General features: G+C 52.2%; 1 protein-coding gene across 2 annotated transcripts in view; it reads right to left on the reverse strand.

Annotated features, from left to right (window-relative positions):
• SCHIP1 (schwannomin interacting protein 1) overlaps window positions 1-20,584 on the reverse strand; it is a 128,256-nt gene that overhangs the window by 20,510 nt on the left and 87,162 nt on the right. Inside the window, exon 3 of one of the 2 annotated variants that reach the window (XM_086468737.1) lies at window positions 18,813-19,355. The exons of the other annotated variant lie outside the window; for it this stretch is intronic. Coding sequence (XP_086324863.1) covers window positions 18,813-19,355 — 543 coding nt within the window. The remainder of the gene's footprint in view (window positions 1-18,812; window positions 19,356-20,584) is intronic. 2 annotated transcript variants of the gene reach the window in all.

Consider the following 20,584-nt stretch of genomic DNA (forward strand, 5'->3'; position numbering starts at 1 on the left):
CGCGGCAGATCCCCGGCAGGGACTGCACCAACCTCCCCACGCCCAGGTCTGGTGCGGCACGGGGCGAACCCCCTCCCAGCCTATTCAACACCTTATTCCTTTTGCAAAATGACCCGAGCGAGCGAGCTACGCTCGGCTTCACATGTCCCCTGCCGCAGAAAAACCACCCGTTTCCAGCAAGGCTCATCCCTCCAGGGCAGGGAGCCCCGCACGAGCCTGCGATGGGCCGGGCATCGCCCTCGACCTCTGGATTTGCTCCTCTGTTCCGCATCCATTGGCGATTACCCGTTCAGAAATGAGGCGGGCAGGCAGGTAATAATTAAAGCATGGAGTGATTAAATTGAGTGAAAGGCTTCTGGCAGTCATCCAGGTGGGTCACTGGGAAACGATGCTCCTGGATGAAGGCAGTGAAGGCGCGCTGCTGCTCTCTGCAGAGGCACAACCCAGCAGAAAGCCCCAGGAGAACCCCGGGGACCCCCAACAGCCCCTCTCAGCTGGGAAGAGAAACGCAGGGGGCACCTGCACTGCCTCCTTTTGCCCTTCTTATCGAGGCACCCTCTAACTCGGAGCGTCTTACACCACTTATGAGACAATCTAGACAAGTTTGCCTCAAGCTTTCCCCCAAACCAGCTCTGAACTAGAAACGTGTGGTTCAGCAAGCCCTGGAGAACATCTCCAGGGGGTCTGACACCAAGCTGGGGACACTGGTGTGAAACACTACCCTTCAAAACCCCCACTCCAGGTCTCCTCCAGAGGGTCTGGGAAGATGCCGCTCAGGGGCAGGGTCAATCTTGGCTGAGCGATCCCCCAGCCTGGCCCTGTGCTGCAGTTAGGGTGGGCCACCAGGAACAAACCAGTCCTGATGCCCTGGGTGCCTGCAGAGCTACAGGGGTGAGGACATGGGAAATTCAATCCCGTGGCCAGGCAGCAGCATTCCTCCGCTTACTCCCTGCGGACACGCCATCCGGGCAGAGGAAGAAGATGCAGCTTTACCAGCCACACTGCAATTCTTGTAGTGAAGCGACAGGATTTCATTAATTATCCAGCTACACCCGGTAGCCCCCGTTCTGGGGGGAAAATAGGCAATTTCTGATTCTGGGCACCACTTTTAGTTGTTCGGTTTTTTGTTTTTTCTTTTTTTAAAGTTACAGAGAGCCCCCTGGCCGGGTCCCCCAGCACATCCCAAACCCTGGCCCTCTCTTGCAGGCGTTTTGGCAGCACAAGGTGGCAACTGCAGGCAGTGCCACCGTTCCTCTGGCAGGCTGGCCCTGCCTGCCCCCAGCGCAGCCTTGTGCTCTCCCTGGCTGCTGCGCCTCTGCCCCGGGACCAAGGCAATCATTAACAGGGGAGAAGGGGTAATACATGGAGGTTATCAACTCTCCCATCAGCACTCCTACTCGGGGAAAACACTCCTTAAAAAAACCAGAGCTGTGCAGTAAAGCCAAACCCTTCCATTCACAGTGCCTGGGAGCGGAGGGCAGCCAAGCAGGGAACGTTCTCCCCGCCGTGGGAGGGAAGGGAAGGATCCTGGACGTTATTACTCACATGAAAGCCACAGACAGCCCTTTTCCGTCGTGTGTGTTTGTCATTTCTTATTATCCCACACGTTTATTTTTACACACACGTGTCCCGCGCTGCGTGCCTGAACCCCACCAGCTGCGAGGACTCACGCAGCCCTTCAGCCCGAAAGCGACGTAGAGGGGGAAGCAAAGGGTCGGAGCAGCGGTCATTCAACAAGGCAGGCTAGCACGGGGTTCCCTTATCTCCCATGAAAGCACCAGAAACGTTTTCCTGCCCACAGTCGTTCCTCGAGGGGCCTTATGAGGTCGAGCACTGGGAAAATTTGTTTTTCAGGTTCCTATCGGCCAACCCATTTGGTTGGTACAAAAAGCTAGTCTAAATTAACAGGCTGCTTCTTCAAATCTTAAAATAAATACGTAGACTGGATGGTGTAGCAGGTCAAAAGGAGGGAGGAGTTTTGGCAGAGGGAGAGGCAGGGAGCCCGCCCCGAGCAAGCCCCACTGGCCTCTCCGGGATGCTCCCGCGGACCCCGAGCCCACGGGCTGGCCCAAGCACAGCAAGCTTGCAGGGAAGCAGGAATTATATATGGCATCACAGGATTTCAGCTTTATTTGCTGATGATTTACTGGGAGTGATGGATTTAGCTCCTCTTTAAGCCAAGCTAAAGCTTTTCCAGGGTTTAAATCTAGCAAGAAAAAAAAAAAAGAAAAAGATTATTTTTTAATCAGTTAATACTAGACATCTGCTTGGAAAGGGGAGTATTTGTTTGGATTACATTCCTATCTAATACTTTAGACTATTACTTTTTTATTTAAGGAGGATGATGCTGAGGTGTTTTCCATCATTTTGGATACGTTACTCTACTCTACAAGGGAATAATCCTCTGGTGGTTTAAGAATCCAAACAGTGCCCTTCCCTCTTCCACGCCGCTTTTACTTCCACGGAGGTTTCTGGAGTCCTTTGCAAGCAGCAGCTTTACAAACCCCTCCTGAAGCAGGGCGGTACCAACTGATCCATTTTTAGGATAAAAACCTGTGCGCTGAAATGTTAGAATAAAACTCTTCTTGCTCCTCTGAGGACCAAATATGACATTATCAGCGAAATGCCGGGGAAAACCCCCACTCTGGAATATCTGTGTGACCAGGGAATTAAGGAGCACCAGGAAGGGTACCCATTGCATCTTTATTTTGATGCAGAAGCGCACACCTTGCACGTTTAACAGTCTCATGCTCCGTTTTTAGTGGGAAGAGACTCATCCAAAAATGTCCATTTTCTGCACGGCCGACAGACGGCATCCTCGCCGTTACATAATCCAACCACGATTTTCTCTTCCCTCAAAACACGGAACAGAAGGTTACAGTGATTTCACATTTTGATACCTCCAATGCACAGGATGTCAAACGCTTTACAGGGAACTGGAGTGAATAATTTAAGTCACCCAAGTATTTATAACTTTCTGGTGATATAGAAGTGACAAACCAGACGGTAAACCACCAGACTTTTCCATGAAACCCATCTAGAAAGACTCACTGATACCATTGTGCAGGCTTCATTTTCAATTGTACAATATAGAAGCTGGATCACACGTGCTTAATAGAGAATTGACAAGTGGGCTGGTGCCGAGCAGGTACGATAGCCCACCAAGGATCGACTGCTAATGAGCGGAGAGGCGCTTCATCTGCCGGCTCCTACGGAGCGTGGGGAGTCCGCCACAGAAAAGCTACAGCTGCCTCCTTGCAGTTTTATTTATATACTTAAGAATAAACTGTTCCTTTGGAAATGCAGTATTCATGGCACGCAAAATGCCACGGAGAACGCGAGCTTTTCAGCGGGACGAACCTGCAAGTTTTTGTATTAGCATCAATAAATTAAAATGTTACAATCCACCTGGCTCTGCAGCGCTATTTCTGTCCCGTCTGGGAGAAGATTTGTAGCAAACCCCATCAGCTGCAAACAATTTTCAGCATTTTTGGCCTGTACACGCAGACGGTGCCGGGCAGGAGCCCCGACGTTCAGTGCAAGCAGGAGGGCTGGCTTCGCTGGCAGGAACCACGCGGTGCTCAGCCACGACCGATTATTTTTCACATCGACCGAACCAAACCCAGCCTTTGCCCACCAGCTCTCCCCGCAGCTGAGGTGCGGAGCAGCCCCAGGGACAGCTGACCCCCCCCTGCAGCATCCCCAGCCGGCCGCTGGACCGAGATGTGTCCCCGCCGGCGCTGCCCGCGCCAGCTGTGCCCGACCTCATCCTCCCGCCTTCGCCAGGAGCAGCCAGGCACCGGCAGCAGCCGGCGTGTCCGCGCCCGGCACGGCCACGCCGCTGGCTGAAATATGGGGGACACACACACACACACACCCGCCGACAGCCTGCGCCCCCCAACTTCGGCTCAAAAAGCTCATTTTCTGCGCCGAGCCGTGCCTGGGAGGCACCCAAACCCATCTGAAATCTTACCTAAAACAGCCCCAAAGCTGCAGCCGTATAAATATTGATACAGAATAACGGAAAATCATTAAAGCCACCTCTTCTGCTGCGTGAGCGCCGAGTTAGCAGCTCCATCACATCTCTTTGATGACAAATTTGGTAGAGGTTTTTTAACGGAGCTAATAACCCAGGATTTTCAAATCCCCTTCACTGTGCTGTACGCTCGGGCTTGCTGCGTGCAGCTGGCAGGCAGGCTCTCCTGTCCCTCCTGCCCCATTTCTAGTTTTTCATTTAATTTTTCAAATATAAATTCATTGTATTTGAAAAAAAAAAAAACCACCAAAGTTGCATTGGGCCCTCATTGCACACCCTTGCATTTTACCAGCAGGCAGGGAGAGGGACGTATGTATTTTCCGACAATGAAGAGAGAAGAGGGGAAAAAATGGCATGAGAAGAGAGGGAGGAGAGAGGTTTTCCCCTAGAGGATGAAGGACAGGGTGGCCTTCAGCTTCCTCAGACTGAGGACGGCAGGAATTACGAGGAAAAGTTGATGAGTTGGAAGCACGTACAGAAATCCCACATCCCGTGCTCGACAGTTAGCAACCATTAAGCTACTGGTCTGGGGCCAAAAGCCATTTCTGGATGAAATATTAAGCCCTTTTAATTGTGGCAAAGTCCCTGAAACTCCAGTCCGGCCATGCAGGCAGACAGACAGCAGTATAATCTGCATTTAAATACAGGCGATTAATTTGCCTGTAGCATGGTGCTGTGCCAATGTTCATCCGATAACAAAAATTAGGCGCCAAGTTATCAATTATAAAATAAACCACTGACCCCACGGGAGTCAGAGGGCAACATCTGTGGATGGGGACGGGATTATCCTGCCACCAGTCACCTCGAGCCTGCCTTTCCCCTTCCATTCCCCTTGTGTTTTCCCGCAGGGAATGGCTGAGAGGGCTTATTTATGGGCTGACTTTATATTGCAACCCATTTTAATTGTAAAATGGATGGTGAAGGCCCACAATGGGGACTTGCAGGCTGAAGGAGTAAACAAACTGTACTACAAACTCACTTGGAAATTAAAAGTTTCTTTTTTCAAGCAGAGCCGAATACCATAAATACAAACACACTGATCCAAACAGGTAACAGGCAATAGCCTTCACATGCTGCCACAATAAAAGCACGAGTTTACGGAGACAAACCTCTCTCTGAGTCATGGTGGGGATAAAAATAGACAGAAGGGGATTTTTGACACAGCTCTGAAGTCTGATGTCCATAACTTCAAGCTTACTGACACAGCCTGGCAGAAATCCACTTCTTTTTTCGGGGGAGAGGGTCTACTGACACTATGCACACACCTCTCCAAAAATCAATAACCCTTCAGAGAAGTTCAAGCCTCTACACCGTTGAGATCGGGGTTTTGGAAGGATGCGATTACCGCGTGGGGGCAAACCCAGGTCCGCGCCAGTAAAGCCCGCCTCTTGCTTTAGGTTTGCTTTTACATTCTCAGCCTTTTAAGAAAATGGATGTAAAGATGATTTTCTGAGTTTGACTCCCAACCCCACTGTCACTTGAGAAAGAAAAAATAATAATAATAATAATAATCCTCTTGTGCTGCAGCTGCCTGTAGGTCAGAAAGCTGATTATCCTTAATGGACACCGCGCATTTTGCAACGGGTATCAGTTACAAGCTCCAAAGCCAAGACCATCAGCGATAAGAAACCCCATCCCTGCCCGTTCCTGCCACCGCAGCCAGGTTGCAAAAGCAGTTTTTAAAATAAGCCGTGAAGTTATACCCCTTGGTAGCGCAGGCCCACTGAGCAGGAGGCTGGAAAAAGCTAAAAATAACAGGATAAGCAAGGGTGGATCCCAGCTGAGCCTTATTAGTCATAGAGCAAGGGAGCCGCGCCAGGCTGCTGCCTGGTGGCAGAGCAGCACCATATAAGAGCAAGAGAATGACTCTTGTCTCTTAAATCAGATTTTCCCCCTCTCCTCTTCTGCCTCAGGCGCTCTTTTCCTCCGAGCAGACTCGCTCTGGCAGCCTCCAGCTTCTACTAATAACACAGTGTATTGTTTTCCGCGAGTCTTTAAGCAGAATAAAGATCACAGGTGATTCATTTTAGGGTGTCTGCTGGAATTGGACCAATACTGACAGACAGGCACGTGAGGGGTTTATCACAGGGTTGTGTTTTGTTTTTTTTTTACTTCCACCATCTTGGTGTCAAAATTGAACCTTTTTGCTGAGTGATGATCAAGTCCCTGATGGCAGGAGCAACCAGCAAAGGCAGGGCTTGCTCCCGGAGGATTCATTTGGATGAGTAGAAAGGGTAAAGTGCAACGTGCAGTGTTTTATCTTGGGATGAAGCCACAGGACGGCGGAGGGATCAACCACCAAACACAGCTTAGCCTGGTGGGAAGCCCCTCCAAGGCTGCTCCAGCCACACCAGCCCCATTCCCTCCCCCCAGTCTTCTCCCTTGGTGCTCATCCTAATTACAGCATCACACCAGTCCTGCCACCCTCCACCGAAACAAGGAGGGCCATTGCCTTGCCAAGGGGACACGAGTGACACCGTCCACCACGCTGCTGGAGGCCGGCGGGGGCTGAGGCTACGCCCCAGGGCCACCTCACCCAAAGTCTTGCCTTTGCGTGGCTTGGCCACCGGGACGGGCCAGCCCAGCCCAGCGCCCGCCTGCAGCTTTGCGGCACCTCGACGGTGACAATCCCTGGGAGCGCTCAAACCCCCCCCCGGCAGCAGCACGTCAGCCCTGCGCGGCGGGGCTGCGCTTGCACACAGCGGCTCCTTGTTCCCGAGGCCAGAACGCAGACAATGTCCCTTTGTCCTCACGAGAGGGGCCGTCTTCTGAGCTTCTCTCAGCATCACATCCATCTCTCCCGAGCCCCTTTTCCAGCGGAACCCATGCACCCACGACGCATTCGGGCTCTGCGCGCTACTCCAATATAATTTTCAAGTTTAAACAGAATAACCGTAATTAAGCAGTGACATAAGGCCTTAGTACTTCAACCCTCATGAAGACAAACGAGAAGGCAAATATAACGAAGAAGAGAGCAGCGCTGCAAATAAAACCCCTGCCTTGGCCCTATTTCAGCCCTTGCTGCTAGCCTGGGGAACCAGAGCGCTCACCCCATCCCGTGCCCTACCACGGCCTCTGCATTGAATGTGGTATTTGACTTCTACATTTAATGTCAGGGACATTAAATCCACCGTTACACCCTGCACCACCGAGGCAGGCTGAGGTAGCTCTAGGACGAAGCCCTACCTTTTGCAAACGAGCCCAGTGATGTTTTTGCAAACTTCAGGAACTCCCCAGCAATCAGGTACCAGCACCACCTCTCGCTATTCTGCCGTTCAGCAGAAGCTGTTTCTGGGCCTCAGACTCCCTCTACAGAGAAATTACAGTTTCTGGTTTTTGGATTTTACCAAACTATCAGCGCAAGAGGAGGTGGGGGAAAGCTGCTCGCAGAGAGAAAACACTCAGAGAAGGTCTTTGCTTTCTGCTGCGCAGCTTGTCTCTCCATCACCTCCGCCAGGAGCCAGGAGCCCAGAGCAGGAGGATAATAAATGGCATTTTAACATGAAAGAGGAGCAATAGCCAGGCAGGAGCCCTGGTCTGGAAACCAAGGATCATGGTCAACCCTTCAGCAGCACCTCCACGCCAAGGAGCATCTCTGCAGAAAGCAGCCTGCGCCCCTGCACCGTCCCCTGGGCTGGCTGTGGTTCTCCCCCATAATTTTACACACATAAGTGTATGTAAGATATCTTTCGGTCCAAAGAGCTACTGCTGGAGGTCAGAGAAAGCTGCATGGTCTGTCCTCACTGTTCGTGGTGGTTGGCTGCTCCAGAGAAGTTGGCTTTGGCACCTGACGGGTTGCCGTTTGCCCCAAGCCACTGATGCACCCACCCAGAGAGAGCAGAGCAGAGCTGTTTATAAGAAATGTCATTATTTGGCATTTTGTTTGGCCTCACCTGAGGCCAAGTTTCTGCAGGTCACACGTGGGCTGTAGGAGGTTGTCTGGGGTGGCATGGGCTGTGCTGGAGCTTGCAGCGACACCCCATCCAGGGAGCAGAGCCCACGTCTGGCCTGAAGCCCATCATGGCGCAGCTTGAAGGGAACGAAGGGTATCAAATACCTGAGCCACGGGAGGGAAAAGGCGGCGATGAGAACGCTAGCTGCTCCAGCAAAGCAATTACAGCGTGAAGGTACAAAATAAATCACCCCAGCGCTCAGGGCGCTGCTGTGGCTTTGCCGCAGGGGGTGTTACTCCAAGGAATACTCATCGCCATGCTGGAGACAGCAGCAGCATGTCCAAGGCACAGAGATGCTGCTGGTGGCCTTCCCTGTGGAAAGTTTATTTTACCAGAAGCTGTTATTTCTCCAGCAGACATGTGCTATGTTACATGTTTACTGGTTTTCCTCCAAATACATTAACAAACCAAAAAATTTTTAATCAAGCTAGTTACTACGTCAAGCAAGCTGGCTGTGTCTCTGGGGTGAGACGCTGTCCCTTGGGGATCAAGGCAGGGACATCTGCAGGGGCAGATGCAGACACGAAACTGCCCCAGCCTTCATTCCAGTTTTGTTTGGTCCAACGCAAAACATAAAAATAAGAGTCATTAACAGGCAGTAATTAAGCAGCGCGTCATATTCCACAGGCAACACTGGCTGCAAGCTCCAGCCCCGTTAGCGCGTGGCTTCCGAAAGGCTCAGCCCTGCCCGGCCGCTGAAGCCCTCGGAAGAGTTTCTGCACGCTGCAGAAGCGCTCCAGCATCTATTATTAGTAAGAGCAATTTCAATGATATTAACCTTCGGCTAATTCTACATCCCAATCGTTTCAGGAGCACGAAAGCGTAGAGCTAACAAGGCGGGAGGGACGGCCAACAAAGTGCTGGCGTAGATGGGAACTGGGAGTGACGGTGAAACGGCAACGCAGCTCCCTCGGGATAACACAGCTTCGGGTCGGACTGAGCCGTGCAGAGGAGGGAACAGCCCAGGACCAGCACCACCACAAAAACTCATCTTGCCTCTTCCCATCATAAATATATGTGTATATGGCAACAGGGCATATAGGGACAGACAGCACTGTCTGTGAAATGTGGGAAACCCTCATCCACATGTCTTAGGGGCAGCCTGGACTGGTAGTTCTTGGGAAACAAGAGGTACACTTCATCCAGCCTGTGTGCAGAGAGGAGGACTGGATAAGCTCCTGAGCAACTTTTCTGGGCATTTTAAATACCCTGAAGGTGTGGAAATATTAGCCAGTTTGGTCATTTGAGGCTATGTTTTCAAAGACCTCCACGAGAAGAGGGGGACGAGGCTGTCCAGAGGTCTAGTTTGCAGGCACTGCCCTGATTTTCACCTACTTTGCTCTTCCCAGAATCAGACAACTGGAAAAGGTCCTGGAGATGGTTTTTTTTCAAGGCTACGGGATGTTTCCCTGCTGCTCCCAGGAGCAATCAGGTCAGCCTACAGAAGGAACAAAGCTGGGAGTCTTCCTCCTAAGAAAAGGGCTCTTTTATCTTTGCAAGGCACAGCCAGAAGCTGGCTTTACGATTTCCAACCTGAGAAATAATAGATGAGAACGCAGCAGATGAAAGCAGAGGCCAGCCAGATTGTGCCAGGATATATGCTACGCTACTGGATATTATGCATTAATGCAAATGCACAGCACAGCGAATGCAGTAAAGAAAAATGATTCACAGATTGAATTTTACCTTTTTTTTTTTTTTAACTACTAAGAACAGTTTATCATCCACCTCCTATCAGGCAAAGGAGATGGAGAAGAGGATGGCCACACATGACTCAGGTACAGCGTTCTGATATTTCCCCAAGTCCCTCTTTAATAAATTCAATATAGGAATTACATTAAATAAAAAGTTTAGATTAAATTTTTAATAACTCACTAAAAGCACTTCGATTCCCTACGGACCACACATCCTAGCAGCTTTTGTATGCATAAAGAATTAAGCACTTTAATATAGTTCTCTCTTTTTTTTTTTTTTTTTTAGTGTTGCCATCTACCAGCTGAGAGAGGATTAAATCTCAGCCCGGCACTTCCTTTTCCTCCCCAACCCCTCTGAATTGCAGCTATTTCCTCCAGCCCAGCCCAACGCTCAGATTTCACTTTAACAAAGCACGGATGAGCAGAAATAAATGGCCTTAGCGTGATTTTCTCATTTAGAGGAGATCTATAGATCACTGAGCAGGAAACCCAAATTGGTGACATAAATAAGCTCCGCCACGTCTGTGACGTAAATGCCTCCGTAGGCACCGACTGGGAAAGACAAAGTGCCCCAACATGACACAAGCACTTGAAAAAGCTGGAAACCCTTGAGGAGAAGAGCGATTATGCAGCACCTCACGTCTAAGGCAACAACTGCAGATAATTGCAAGAGGGAAACTCGTTTTCCACCGAAGCCGTCAGCGCTTTGCTTACAGAAGCGGGATTGATTTCAGAGCCAGGTTAGAAGAAGATAGATTTTCAAATCTTTTTAGTTCTAGCTAAGGAAACTTCTGACGCCAAAGCGGAATGATTTGCAGCTCGGACGGCCGAAACCAGAGCAAACCCCACCGCTGGGGAAGTTGCAGCCGCCCCTCAGCGGGGTTATTCTGCCCTGCGCCTGGGGGATGGCTTGCCGGGGGAGCAGCCCCCCAGCCACAGTAACTCGTGGTCCACGGTGGCCAGCCCTGAGAAGACTAAACCGATCAGATGAGGTGATTAAACAGATATTCGCTTCTGAAAATAAATGCCTATACTGAGACACTGTGAGAGACTGGGAAATCAGATTTCCTTCCAGCGGTGATTACACCTAACTTTCGTAACTTAACATGGGAATTTTATACACCTTCGCAATGGGCTTTCCCCTCAAAAAGCATCACAAAAGTCCATTTTTTCCCACCAAATACAAAATGCTGCCCCCTGTAAACCTCCTCTGGGCTGCACCACCACGTCCTGGCCATGCTGTAAGTACAGTAACTCGCCCAGCTGAGAGTACGAGCGTATTTGTTAAAACAGTTACCGAACAGAAGTCTCCTGACACAAGAAAGGAAATGTTCTATTTCAGCAGGGGAAGTCACACGGTGTCCAAACACAAACTGGTTTGGAGTTCAGAAAGCTGATTTTACCTTCTCAGAGGCAGCTTGGCCAAAATATTGGTAAATGGTTTATTTCACATACAAGCATTTACAAACTACATCGCACAGCGCAGGGAAGCTCACTTTGGCTTTCTATTTCTTCCTTGCTTTCTCAAGATGAGAGAGTGAATCTCAAGTATTCCTAGCCTGGTTTTGCCTGGAAAAATCTCTCTCTAGATGCCGTTACAATGCCAGGTCATCGCAGGAGCATTGCTTGGCTCAGGTGCTCCAAGCAGGAGATGGGGACTCAGCTTTACGCCACTGACATTCATTTTACTGATTTTTTTTTTTTTTTTTTTTTTTTTTTTGCTGTTAGGAGTAGGAGAAATGATGGCCTGAATGCAGCCAGAACCCAGTTCTTTTTTTTAAGTTTCTACACAAACTTTAAAAAATAACCAAGTATTGTGCTTAATTTCCCAACCAGTTAATGCAAAACCACCTTAGATCCAGGCAGAGAGACTTAAAGAAACAAATCACAACGATTCTTGCTGTCCATATCACTGCTAAGCCAATTCTGCTGTTAATACAGACACACTTGATAAGGTTTGGGGCTATGTGGAGTATTACCGAAAAGATTTAAACAAGGAGTTTCAGCAGACATGCCTGAGGTCCTTGTGCAACAACCATGACCATCAGTTCTGGAGTTGAGGCTGGTCCTGCCCTACAGATGCAGGATCATGGAAAGGGCAGAGACTTCTCCAGGACAGGCCCAAGACCACTCGCCCGCCTGCCCGCTCCACAGGGATGATGCTCCGTGCTTAGCAAGTCACCGCTTGCCATCCCAGCTCCTCCAGCAATCCCCGCCTGGTTAGACTCCAACCCTATCGCTTTCTGCTTGCTACATCCACTTTACTGCCTCTTGCTAAGTGCCCACGAGAGTTTGAGGGCCGGGTGAGTTTAAGACGTGTTCCTGAAAGGCTTTCTCAGCAGCAGCTCTGGCAATCCCTGCTGGGACGGAGCTAGCCTGCCTTTCGAGGGCTCCTCGGTACATCTGCCGTCTGGTTTGGGTTGCAGTTCCTCTTCAAATGGTTTTTAAAACACCTTCTGCCTATAATCTCCCCCTCTGCGTTATTTTCCGTAGCACCAGGAGTTACAGACACCCCATCCCGCCCCACTGCCAGGCAGAGCGCAACCGCAACAACCGCTGCCCTTCAGCGGTAAAAATAACAGGTTTTACACAGCACAGGTCGATTCTCAGAATGAAAACCCGCTGCCCTTGCATTTACCACACCCGATATGCAAGAAGCAGACGCAGAAGTGCATCATCATCATCATCATCGTCATCATCATCCCGTCAAATAAGCGCTCCTGCTGCCCGCTGCGATTTCAACCCGCGATACTCGCCGAGGTTTAAGTGGGAATTTGAGAGTATTGGTGAAGGCGCAGCAGGGGAGGGGTGTGGGGTTCCAGACTGCAGGAGCCCTTGATTTCAAGATTACACCAACAAAACGATGTTCTGAGATGATAAAAATTTTGACTTACGTCAAGGCTCACCCCTCTCGTTGGAAATCCCTAGCATTTGCTCCTTACGATATCCAATACCAAAAATACTCCGTTAAAATGCGCTCCTTGGCCTTACATAGCCACGAATGGCACTCCTCAGTATCGCATACAAGCACATTAAAGGGAGATTTACGGTTGCCTGCAACACAATTAGCACTAGAACAACGCAACTTTCTCAGCTTTGTTCGGCAATTTCCACATCCCATATGAACCGTTCACTTACCAGTCGACTGGGAAGCACTGCCAGCTCGCTGGGGTCCATCACACAGAGGAATTCACATAACAGTAACACTCAGATAAAGGAGAATCATTCATCAAAAAAGACTCTGTATGCTGTCACCCCATGTATTTAGCACTTTCTTTAATGAAAGGCTCTGCAGCAGCAATGGAGATAAAGTTTTTTGCTCAAGATTATTAATCATGAGCATTCTGCCTGGCCCAGTTTCAGGAGCAGCAAACATACATCTTTCCAATCTATGTAATTACCAACGCTCTTCAAGCAACAAGCACTTTAGAGTACCTATAGATGTTTTCTTAGCTTAATGACATTGCACACTTTGGCAGAATCATTAATATCTCGCCAGCCTCATCCAACCTTTGAGCTGGGTGGAAAGTGGCCAAAGTCCAGCGCTGCTTTTGATTCCTCCGCAGCAGAACACGGCAGCGATGCGTCACCCGCCGCAACACCATCCCGCAGGTCCCACCACCCAGGGACACTGGGGGTACACTGGCATCAAGCGAACACAACCCCCTGGTTTGATGGCAACTAGTCTTTTCCACAGCTAAAAGGCTTGGCTTTCACGTCAGCTAAGCCTTAAAACAAATGAACTGCCCCAAAGAACCTCTCCCATCAGGACTTTGACTTTCTTCAGCTGCCTGATGGAGAGTTAAATGGTCAAATGACATAGGTGAAAGGGCCATCAGGTGGAGAGAGAAGGTCTTGCCTCTACGCTGTAGGAATGACAGAAATGCAATTTCCTGCAAGCCAGAAGTTTGATTTTGAAAACCAGCGTGTCAGAAGTTAATGCACCGACAGCTCTTGTCTGGGGAAAATGGCTTTCAGGCATGAAACCCCTGGCTATTACTCCCTGCTCCCACCACTCACAGCCAAAACAACATCGAACATCATCTAGGGATGAAGAACCTAACACTTTAAGCACGCTCAATCAAGCAATTACTACTTATTTTAAGGGAGAACAAACTCACTGCCCATCTTCAAGCAACTATTTCCTCCCTAAATGCTAGGGACAACACACCGAGGTAGACCAAAGCTCTGCCACATACAACACCAAGGCTCTGCGCTTGAGCCCGGCCCATGTTCCTCACAGCCCTGCTGCACCCACACTCTCATAGGGCTTTAACAAGGGCCTGGGGGGGGCACAGAAACATCATTGATCGCTCCATTTCTCTACTCCCTCTTGCCAACCTGCTCTATCCATTCCTCCCTCCACAATAGCTGCTCTGACCCAGCTCTCTTTTCAGAGCTGCCCTACCGCTCCATCAAACACAGACCCCCTGCCCATGGCCGATTATTACATTATTTACAGATTTCATCCCGCACTGCAATATACACTTTGAATTCGTTCCAAGTTTTCAGCAGGCAGGAGAGGAGACACCAATAAAGCCACAGCAGGAGAAAGAAACATTTAGATGGTCCGTGGCAACCTCCATCCTACTACCTTTTGGCGTCTCCCATGTCAGCCCTCAAAGCCTTTTGCAGAGGTTTCCAGCTGCTTTCAAACGCAGACCTGAAAATTTTCCAAGCTACACACAGCAAATTTTGGACTGCCACCACCAGCTCTGCCTCTTTTTCACTGCCTTTCCCCCCAAGCAGTCCACAGACCTCCCCGGGCAGCCGGCCACCGATCAAACACAGCTCTGAGCAAAGTAGGAGCACCGTACCCACCTCCACTAACTCAAGACAGCCTCGAGGACCAAATGAGTCAGAAGGAAACAAATTTAACTTCCTAACACAGTGGGAATGCAGGAGCCCACACGCCTGAGGGTAAGTTTTGTGTCTGGGCGGACAGTGCCCACACGTGATCTGCTACACGTACTGCCAAAGGTGCCACATAACAGGCATCTCTCTGTCTTGACAACGTTGCAGTGATGAAAAGGGAAAACACAGACCCCAGCACACCCTCACCCCCACAGAAGGCTTCTGCAGAAGTCCTGGAGGCTGTAGGGATGAGCTTTTATCGCCACTGCCTGCAATAAGCCAGCTTTGTGGACAGCAAAATCCATTTGGCAGTGCCATCCATCTACAGGCTGTCACAAGCACCCAAGCCTCTCCTCTGGGCGAGCTGGCTGAGCCATTTCCTCTCCTGCAAGTGTTGTTTTTTTTTTTTTTTTTCCTAATTGACTATGGAATTTGCAGATATTATTTTCAGAAAATACACCCTATTGATTGTAATTACCATCCTTGGAGATGCAATGGGAAGAATATTAAAACCATTAACGCTGATTTGGATTTTATTAGAGCCATTAGTGAAGCGGCAAGCAGAGCGCCGTCGCTTCCCGAGCACCTCAACAGCGTCTAAGCGCCATAAATCATCTCACGGCACATTTGTTACCGCTTCGGATACAGGCAGGAGTTGAGCAAAGGGAAAAAAAATTGGGAGGGGCAGGCTTCCCGCAGCTGGGTGATGAGATTGGTCCAAGCATCTTTTTCATGAACCTTCTAAGCATCAACTGCCCTCAGAAAAAGTGTCCAGCAGATTCAAGAGCCTTCTCATGCAATGCATTGGGCTTGTGCGTGTCTGAGCGGGCTTGCAGGCAGCTCATCTGCCCAACGGCAGCCCCAGAAACACCCTCATTTGGGGAGAACGAAGGAAACATCCTCCACTGCTGCACGTCATCTTCTCAAGGGTACCTGGCCCACATGAACCCTCCCAGGGGCACCAGACCAATGCGGCGTTGGGGACCTGGGTGGCATTACAGCAAGCCCACATCTTGAGAACAACCCGCCCGTGGACATGGCATGGCCAGGACAGACTGACCCGCAGGCCAGCGCCATCCAACCCGGCTGGTCCTGTGGTTCTCTCACCAGCACCATTTAACGGGGCTGCCGATGCCAAGCAGAAGTCACCAGCCTCTTCCCAAATGCTCCTGGCAGGAGCTTCTCAGCCACCGTTACCCTGTCTGCAACCTGAAGAACCAGCCTTGGCCCTCGTGGCTCATTTGTGTTGTTTAATTGCATCTGGAAGCTAAACAACAGCCGTTCCCATGTAAGTAACATTTGCTTTCTCCAACCTTCCCAGCGACTTGGGGCAGATGTCTGCATGGACAGATGTGACCAAAGGTCCCTCTTCAGCTTAAATGTTTCATTTAAGCCCTCCCAACCCCTCCTTGCATTTCAGACCAGATCTTCCTCGCCCAGAAAACCTCCTAAAACCACGTAAGCGTTTCCTTAGAAGCCTGAATTTCCTTCTCCTGTGACCCCAGCCCGACCAACATCCCTCCGCAAGGACTCGGCGCAGGTCACTGCAGGCTTGCGACTCACCAGAAGAAACTCCCGAAACCAGCTTTGGACCCTGCCAGCGAGGGACAGGAGGCAGGGACAGAGCAGGTAGGGTTCCTCTCCCAGCACCACAGCTGACCTGATGGTGAGGAGCACAGCACCAGCCAGGCAGCAAAGCTGAGGCCAGACAGAGCCACGATGGGTCACTCCTATCCCAGTGCGGTGGCCTCTGCCCTGCCTTCTCTTGGAGCACGATAAAAAGCCACTAAATATAGGTAATGACAGCAGAAAGAACTCTCTATTCCTCTAATTTCATAGAAGTTGCTCAGGATTTTCTTTTCCTTAACAGAACATCTACGCTGGATTCCTGATAACATAAACAAGGTCAATAAACACCTCCACGCAAAGCAACACCTGATTTCACATCACATCCCCGGTGACGAGACAGTTTTAGACTACACCAGCCAAGGCCTACAACAGTGAAATTTCCCTTTTCCTAATATATTCTGCTAGCAGTTGGAGCAAGCTAGTCCATCTTCTCTGTAGTTGCTTCCTGGCTGGTTTCACTTCATGATTTTCATGTTTACAAACACTTGGGCTTCCAGCAGGGCAAGGCAAGGTTTTGTTATAAACAGCAAAATAGTGAACCACAGGAAAATGTCAAGAGCAGGAGAAAGAGGGGGGGGGAAAAAAAAAAAAAAAAAAAAAAAAAAAGAAAAGAAAAGAGGGATTTTTCTCTTCAGTCTGGCTTTAGCCAGCTCAGGGAGCATCAGTCTGGGTGCTACAGACACAGCCCAGACCATTGCGGGAGGGGGCAGCAGTATCACAGGGAGCACCAAACATCTCCAAGCTGGCCAGAAGGTGAAATGCCCCTTCCCTCTGGGGTCTGGGCTGCTGCCAACAGCCCTTTCCCTTTGCCCCAGGTCAGAAACAGGAGCAGCAGAGCTGGAATACCTCCTCCTCCTCCTCCCTGTGCGCCAGGGGAAGGGGAATCCCGGCATCGCAGGCGCGGACAAGGCTGGGAAAGCAAAATGAAAGCCTTCTTGTTCAGGTGCCCCCAGGCCCACCGGTTGGGTGGAGGGCTGAGGAAAGTCTCTCCAGGGCCTCCTCCACTGAAAAACTCATGTCTGTGGAGAGGAAAAACTGCAGTTGTTTGGGAGCCTAAGAGGACTGGCAGCTCAGGCCTCCCCACGGGAGGTGCTCTCAAGGCGCTGGGCTCCTCAATGCTCAAACCCGGGTGCCCCTCACGGTTCAGACCAGCTCCGCGTGCTGCTGAGGAGCGCTCGGGCTGCACGGCACAAGCTGCAAACCTCAGCTCTCTGCAGGACAAGTCAGGACACGAGGCAGCTGTGAACACCTTCTAGTGCCTTTGTGCTCTCAGGATGGAACAGAAGGATGGAGAAAATCCTCACGGGGGTGAAAAGGCAAAATTCCTTCAGTGACACCTCACCTGGTTAAGCACACACCCGGAGGCAAAGAGTTTCCAGCACTGTCAGCTTAGGCAGCACGAGTTTATCAGATAACGCTATAGAAATAAGCTCCCAAACCACAAAAATCAGCTTTTTTTTTTTTTTTTTTTTTTTTTTTTTTTTTTTTTAAAGCTGACTTTCTGCACAAATGACTGTAATTAAGGATGTTACCCGTCAGTTCCTCGGGGCACTGAGGCTACAACGTTCAGGCTTTGGAAAAAGCATCCTGCACAGCAGCTGTCCCCCTTCTCTACCAGGTTATTTATCATACCCAGCACCCACCCAGATTTCTCACCAATTAGTTGTAATTCAAGGATTTAGGGGGAAATCCCCACCTCCCTGAGCCAGATGACTTCACAGGAAGCAAGGGGATGGAATGTCTTAAAAAAAAAGAAAAGAAAAGAAAAGGAAAAAATCATTAAAAAAAACCCCAAGCATGCCAGCGGCGAGGCTGCAGGGCGTGGGTGGTGAGGCACACATCTCTCATCACGTGTGTCATCACATCCGAGGGCTCCTGCAGCAGTTTCAGGAGATTTTGTAGATTCCTTTTAATTCATACATTATGGAAGAGTCTCAACCGGCGCGGTGCCACAGGCGGGTGTGCGGTGCCCGTTCATCTACCCACCGCCGCAGCTCGCACCTCAGAAGTTACGTGCCATTGCTAAAACACTCTGTAGAGAACGCGGCCGCGTAACAATTTACAAGGTTTTCTGTAAAAAACCCACGTTTTGGGGGTTTCATCTGGGCTGACACCAGGTTCTCATCATCCCTTACGAACGGGGAACAGCCACCACTCGCCTCCCGCTGCGCCCCCCCCCCCCCCCAGCCAGCAGAAAGGCTGCTATTCCTCAGCCTCTCCAAGGGAAAACCACCTCTGAAGACGGCCCGGCAGTGGCGGAGGCTCCTCGCTCCCGGCGGCCACCGGCACCAGCCGCTGCCCCATCCCGAGAGCCGCCGGGGCCAGCAGCGGAGCACACACACCCCCCCCCCCCCCCCCCCCAACCGCTCCCCAGAAGATGCTCCGACAAAGTTCCCTCCTCCAGCCTCCCGCTTCCCAGGGGGTACCACCGCACCGGGATGGGGAGACCCCGCACCGCCCTAGCGCCACCGGCTGCCGGGCCCGGGGGAGGACAGGACAGCCCCCCCCCCACCCCCCGGCCGAGATCGGTTCCCCCGGCGGAGCCCCCCCCCCCTCCATGGCCGCGGCCGGGCAGCGAGTCACCGCCTCGGGCGGGGGGGAACCGCGCCCGCTCCTCCGCTCCTCCGCCCGCCCGGTCGGACTCACCGAGGCGGGGTTGCCCCGCTGGCCGCGCTCCTGCTCCCGGCACTGCAGCCCCGCCAGGTGCCTCTCCAGGGCCGCCCAGTCCATGGCCGGCGGCTGCGGTTCCCGCGGGGGCTGAGCTCCGCCGCTCCGCCGCGCCCGCCGCCCGCCCGGTCCCGCCGCCCCACCGCCCCGCCGCCGTTCCTGCGGGGGCAGCGGCGGCGGGCGCTGGTGCGGCCGCGGGCGGGCGGCGGAGGGGCGGCGGGGCGCGGCGGTGGCGGCGGCGGAGGGCGAGGCGCTCCGGCGGGCGGGCGCGGCGCGGCAGCGGGCATCGCCGGCGGGGCAGCGCGGCGGCTCCCGGCGCTCCGGCGGGGAGGGCAGGTAGCCCCCGTCCTCCTCTTCCTCCTCCTCCTCTTCGGAGTCCTCCAGCGCCGCCAGGTCCAGGCTGCTGGGGGACGGCGAGGACTTGCCCTCCGAGCACGGCGTGGCTTTGCTGGAGTTGGACTCCGAGCTGGAGCGGCTGCTGCCGGCGTCGCTCCCTAAATCCATCCCATCCTCCCGGGAGTCCTGCCGGAGAGAAGCCAGAAGCGCCGAGTCAGAGAAACCGGGACCGGGGCCCCTTAAGCCCGCCGGCCACCGGGAACCACCGGCCCGGGGCGGGCCGCCCGCCTTAACCGGGGGCCGCCCCCCGCGCACCGGAGCCGCTGCCGCCGCGGGGCGGCCCCGGGAGGAGGCGGCGGCGGCGGCGGCGGCGGCCCCGGGCTCGCAGCGCCCCCCCGCGGGCGGAGCGGGGAGGAGCGGGGCGGAGGGAGGGGGCGGTGCTGCCGCCGGGGGAGCCGGGGCCGGGAGCGGGGCCGGGGCTGGGGAAGCGCCGCGGTGGCGCCCGGTCCCTCCGCCCCGCCGGCAGGGCTGGGCCTCCGCCTGTCGGGGGGAGTGGGAAAGGGTGTTTTGGTGTGTTAAGTCCGGCCTTTACGGGGAAAAGAGTGGGTTTGGAAAGGGGGGGGGGGGGGGGCCACCTTCCATCGCTTTTGCATCGGGTTTGGGGGGGGAGGCTTGGGTGTTAATTGCGAGCGGCATCCCCCGCCACGCACCCCCGGGGACACGATACAAATCACCGCTTCTCACACTCTCGACTTCTTTCAGTTTGGGGGCTTTTTTTTTCTTCTTCTTTTTTTTTTTTTTTGGTAGTAATTTAAAGTAACTAGTTAAGAGCAGCCTATAAATAACTTTTTGCTAAAAAACCCAATCTAGTTTTTATATTCTGGGTCACTGAAGCCAACTTTAACATGCAAATGTTCCCGCTCCACAATTCATTTAAAGAAGACCTTTGAAGGTTGCGTGGCTGGCGTGGGGAGCATTAATCCCGCAGAAAGGAGCACCTTCAGCGCCGCATTTGGGAGACACGGCAGCACCCGGCTGGCCTCAGCAGATACCTCCAGACCCAACCCAGCAGCTACAGCGGGGGAGAATATAGGGGATGGTAAACTTCTTACAGCCCTGGGGTCTGGCAGAGGGAGAGCCGGCAACTAGTCTTAATTATAACTAAATTCAAACATTTAATTGGATCGAGCGTTCCTTTTTTTGGCAGACATAGGGAAAGCCGTGTAAGAAACACATCCTAAGGTTGCGTGGGGTTTAAAACCGTCCCGTGGCGTAGGATGGTGAGGGTGATGCTGAGCACCGATGCACGCCCAGCGCGTACGTGGCACAGACCAGTACAGGTCTGGCACGGCAGCGCCGGGGGGATTTGTCCCCCGCGGTTCCTTGCCCTGTGCCCTGGCAGGCAGTCCAGCCTG

The sequence above is a fragment of the Leptosomus discolor genome, chromosome 7 (genome assembly GCF_034619465.1).
Source record: "Leptosomus discolor isolate bLepDis1 chromosome 7, bLepDis1.hap2, whole genome shotgun sequence".
Classification (NCBI taxonomy): domain Eukaryota; kingdom Metazoa; phylum Chordata; class Aves; order Leptosomiformes; family Leptosomidae; genus Leptosomus; species Leptosomus discolor.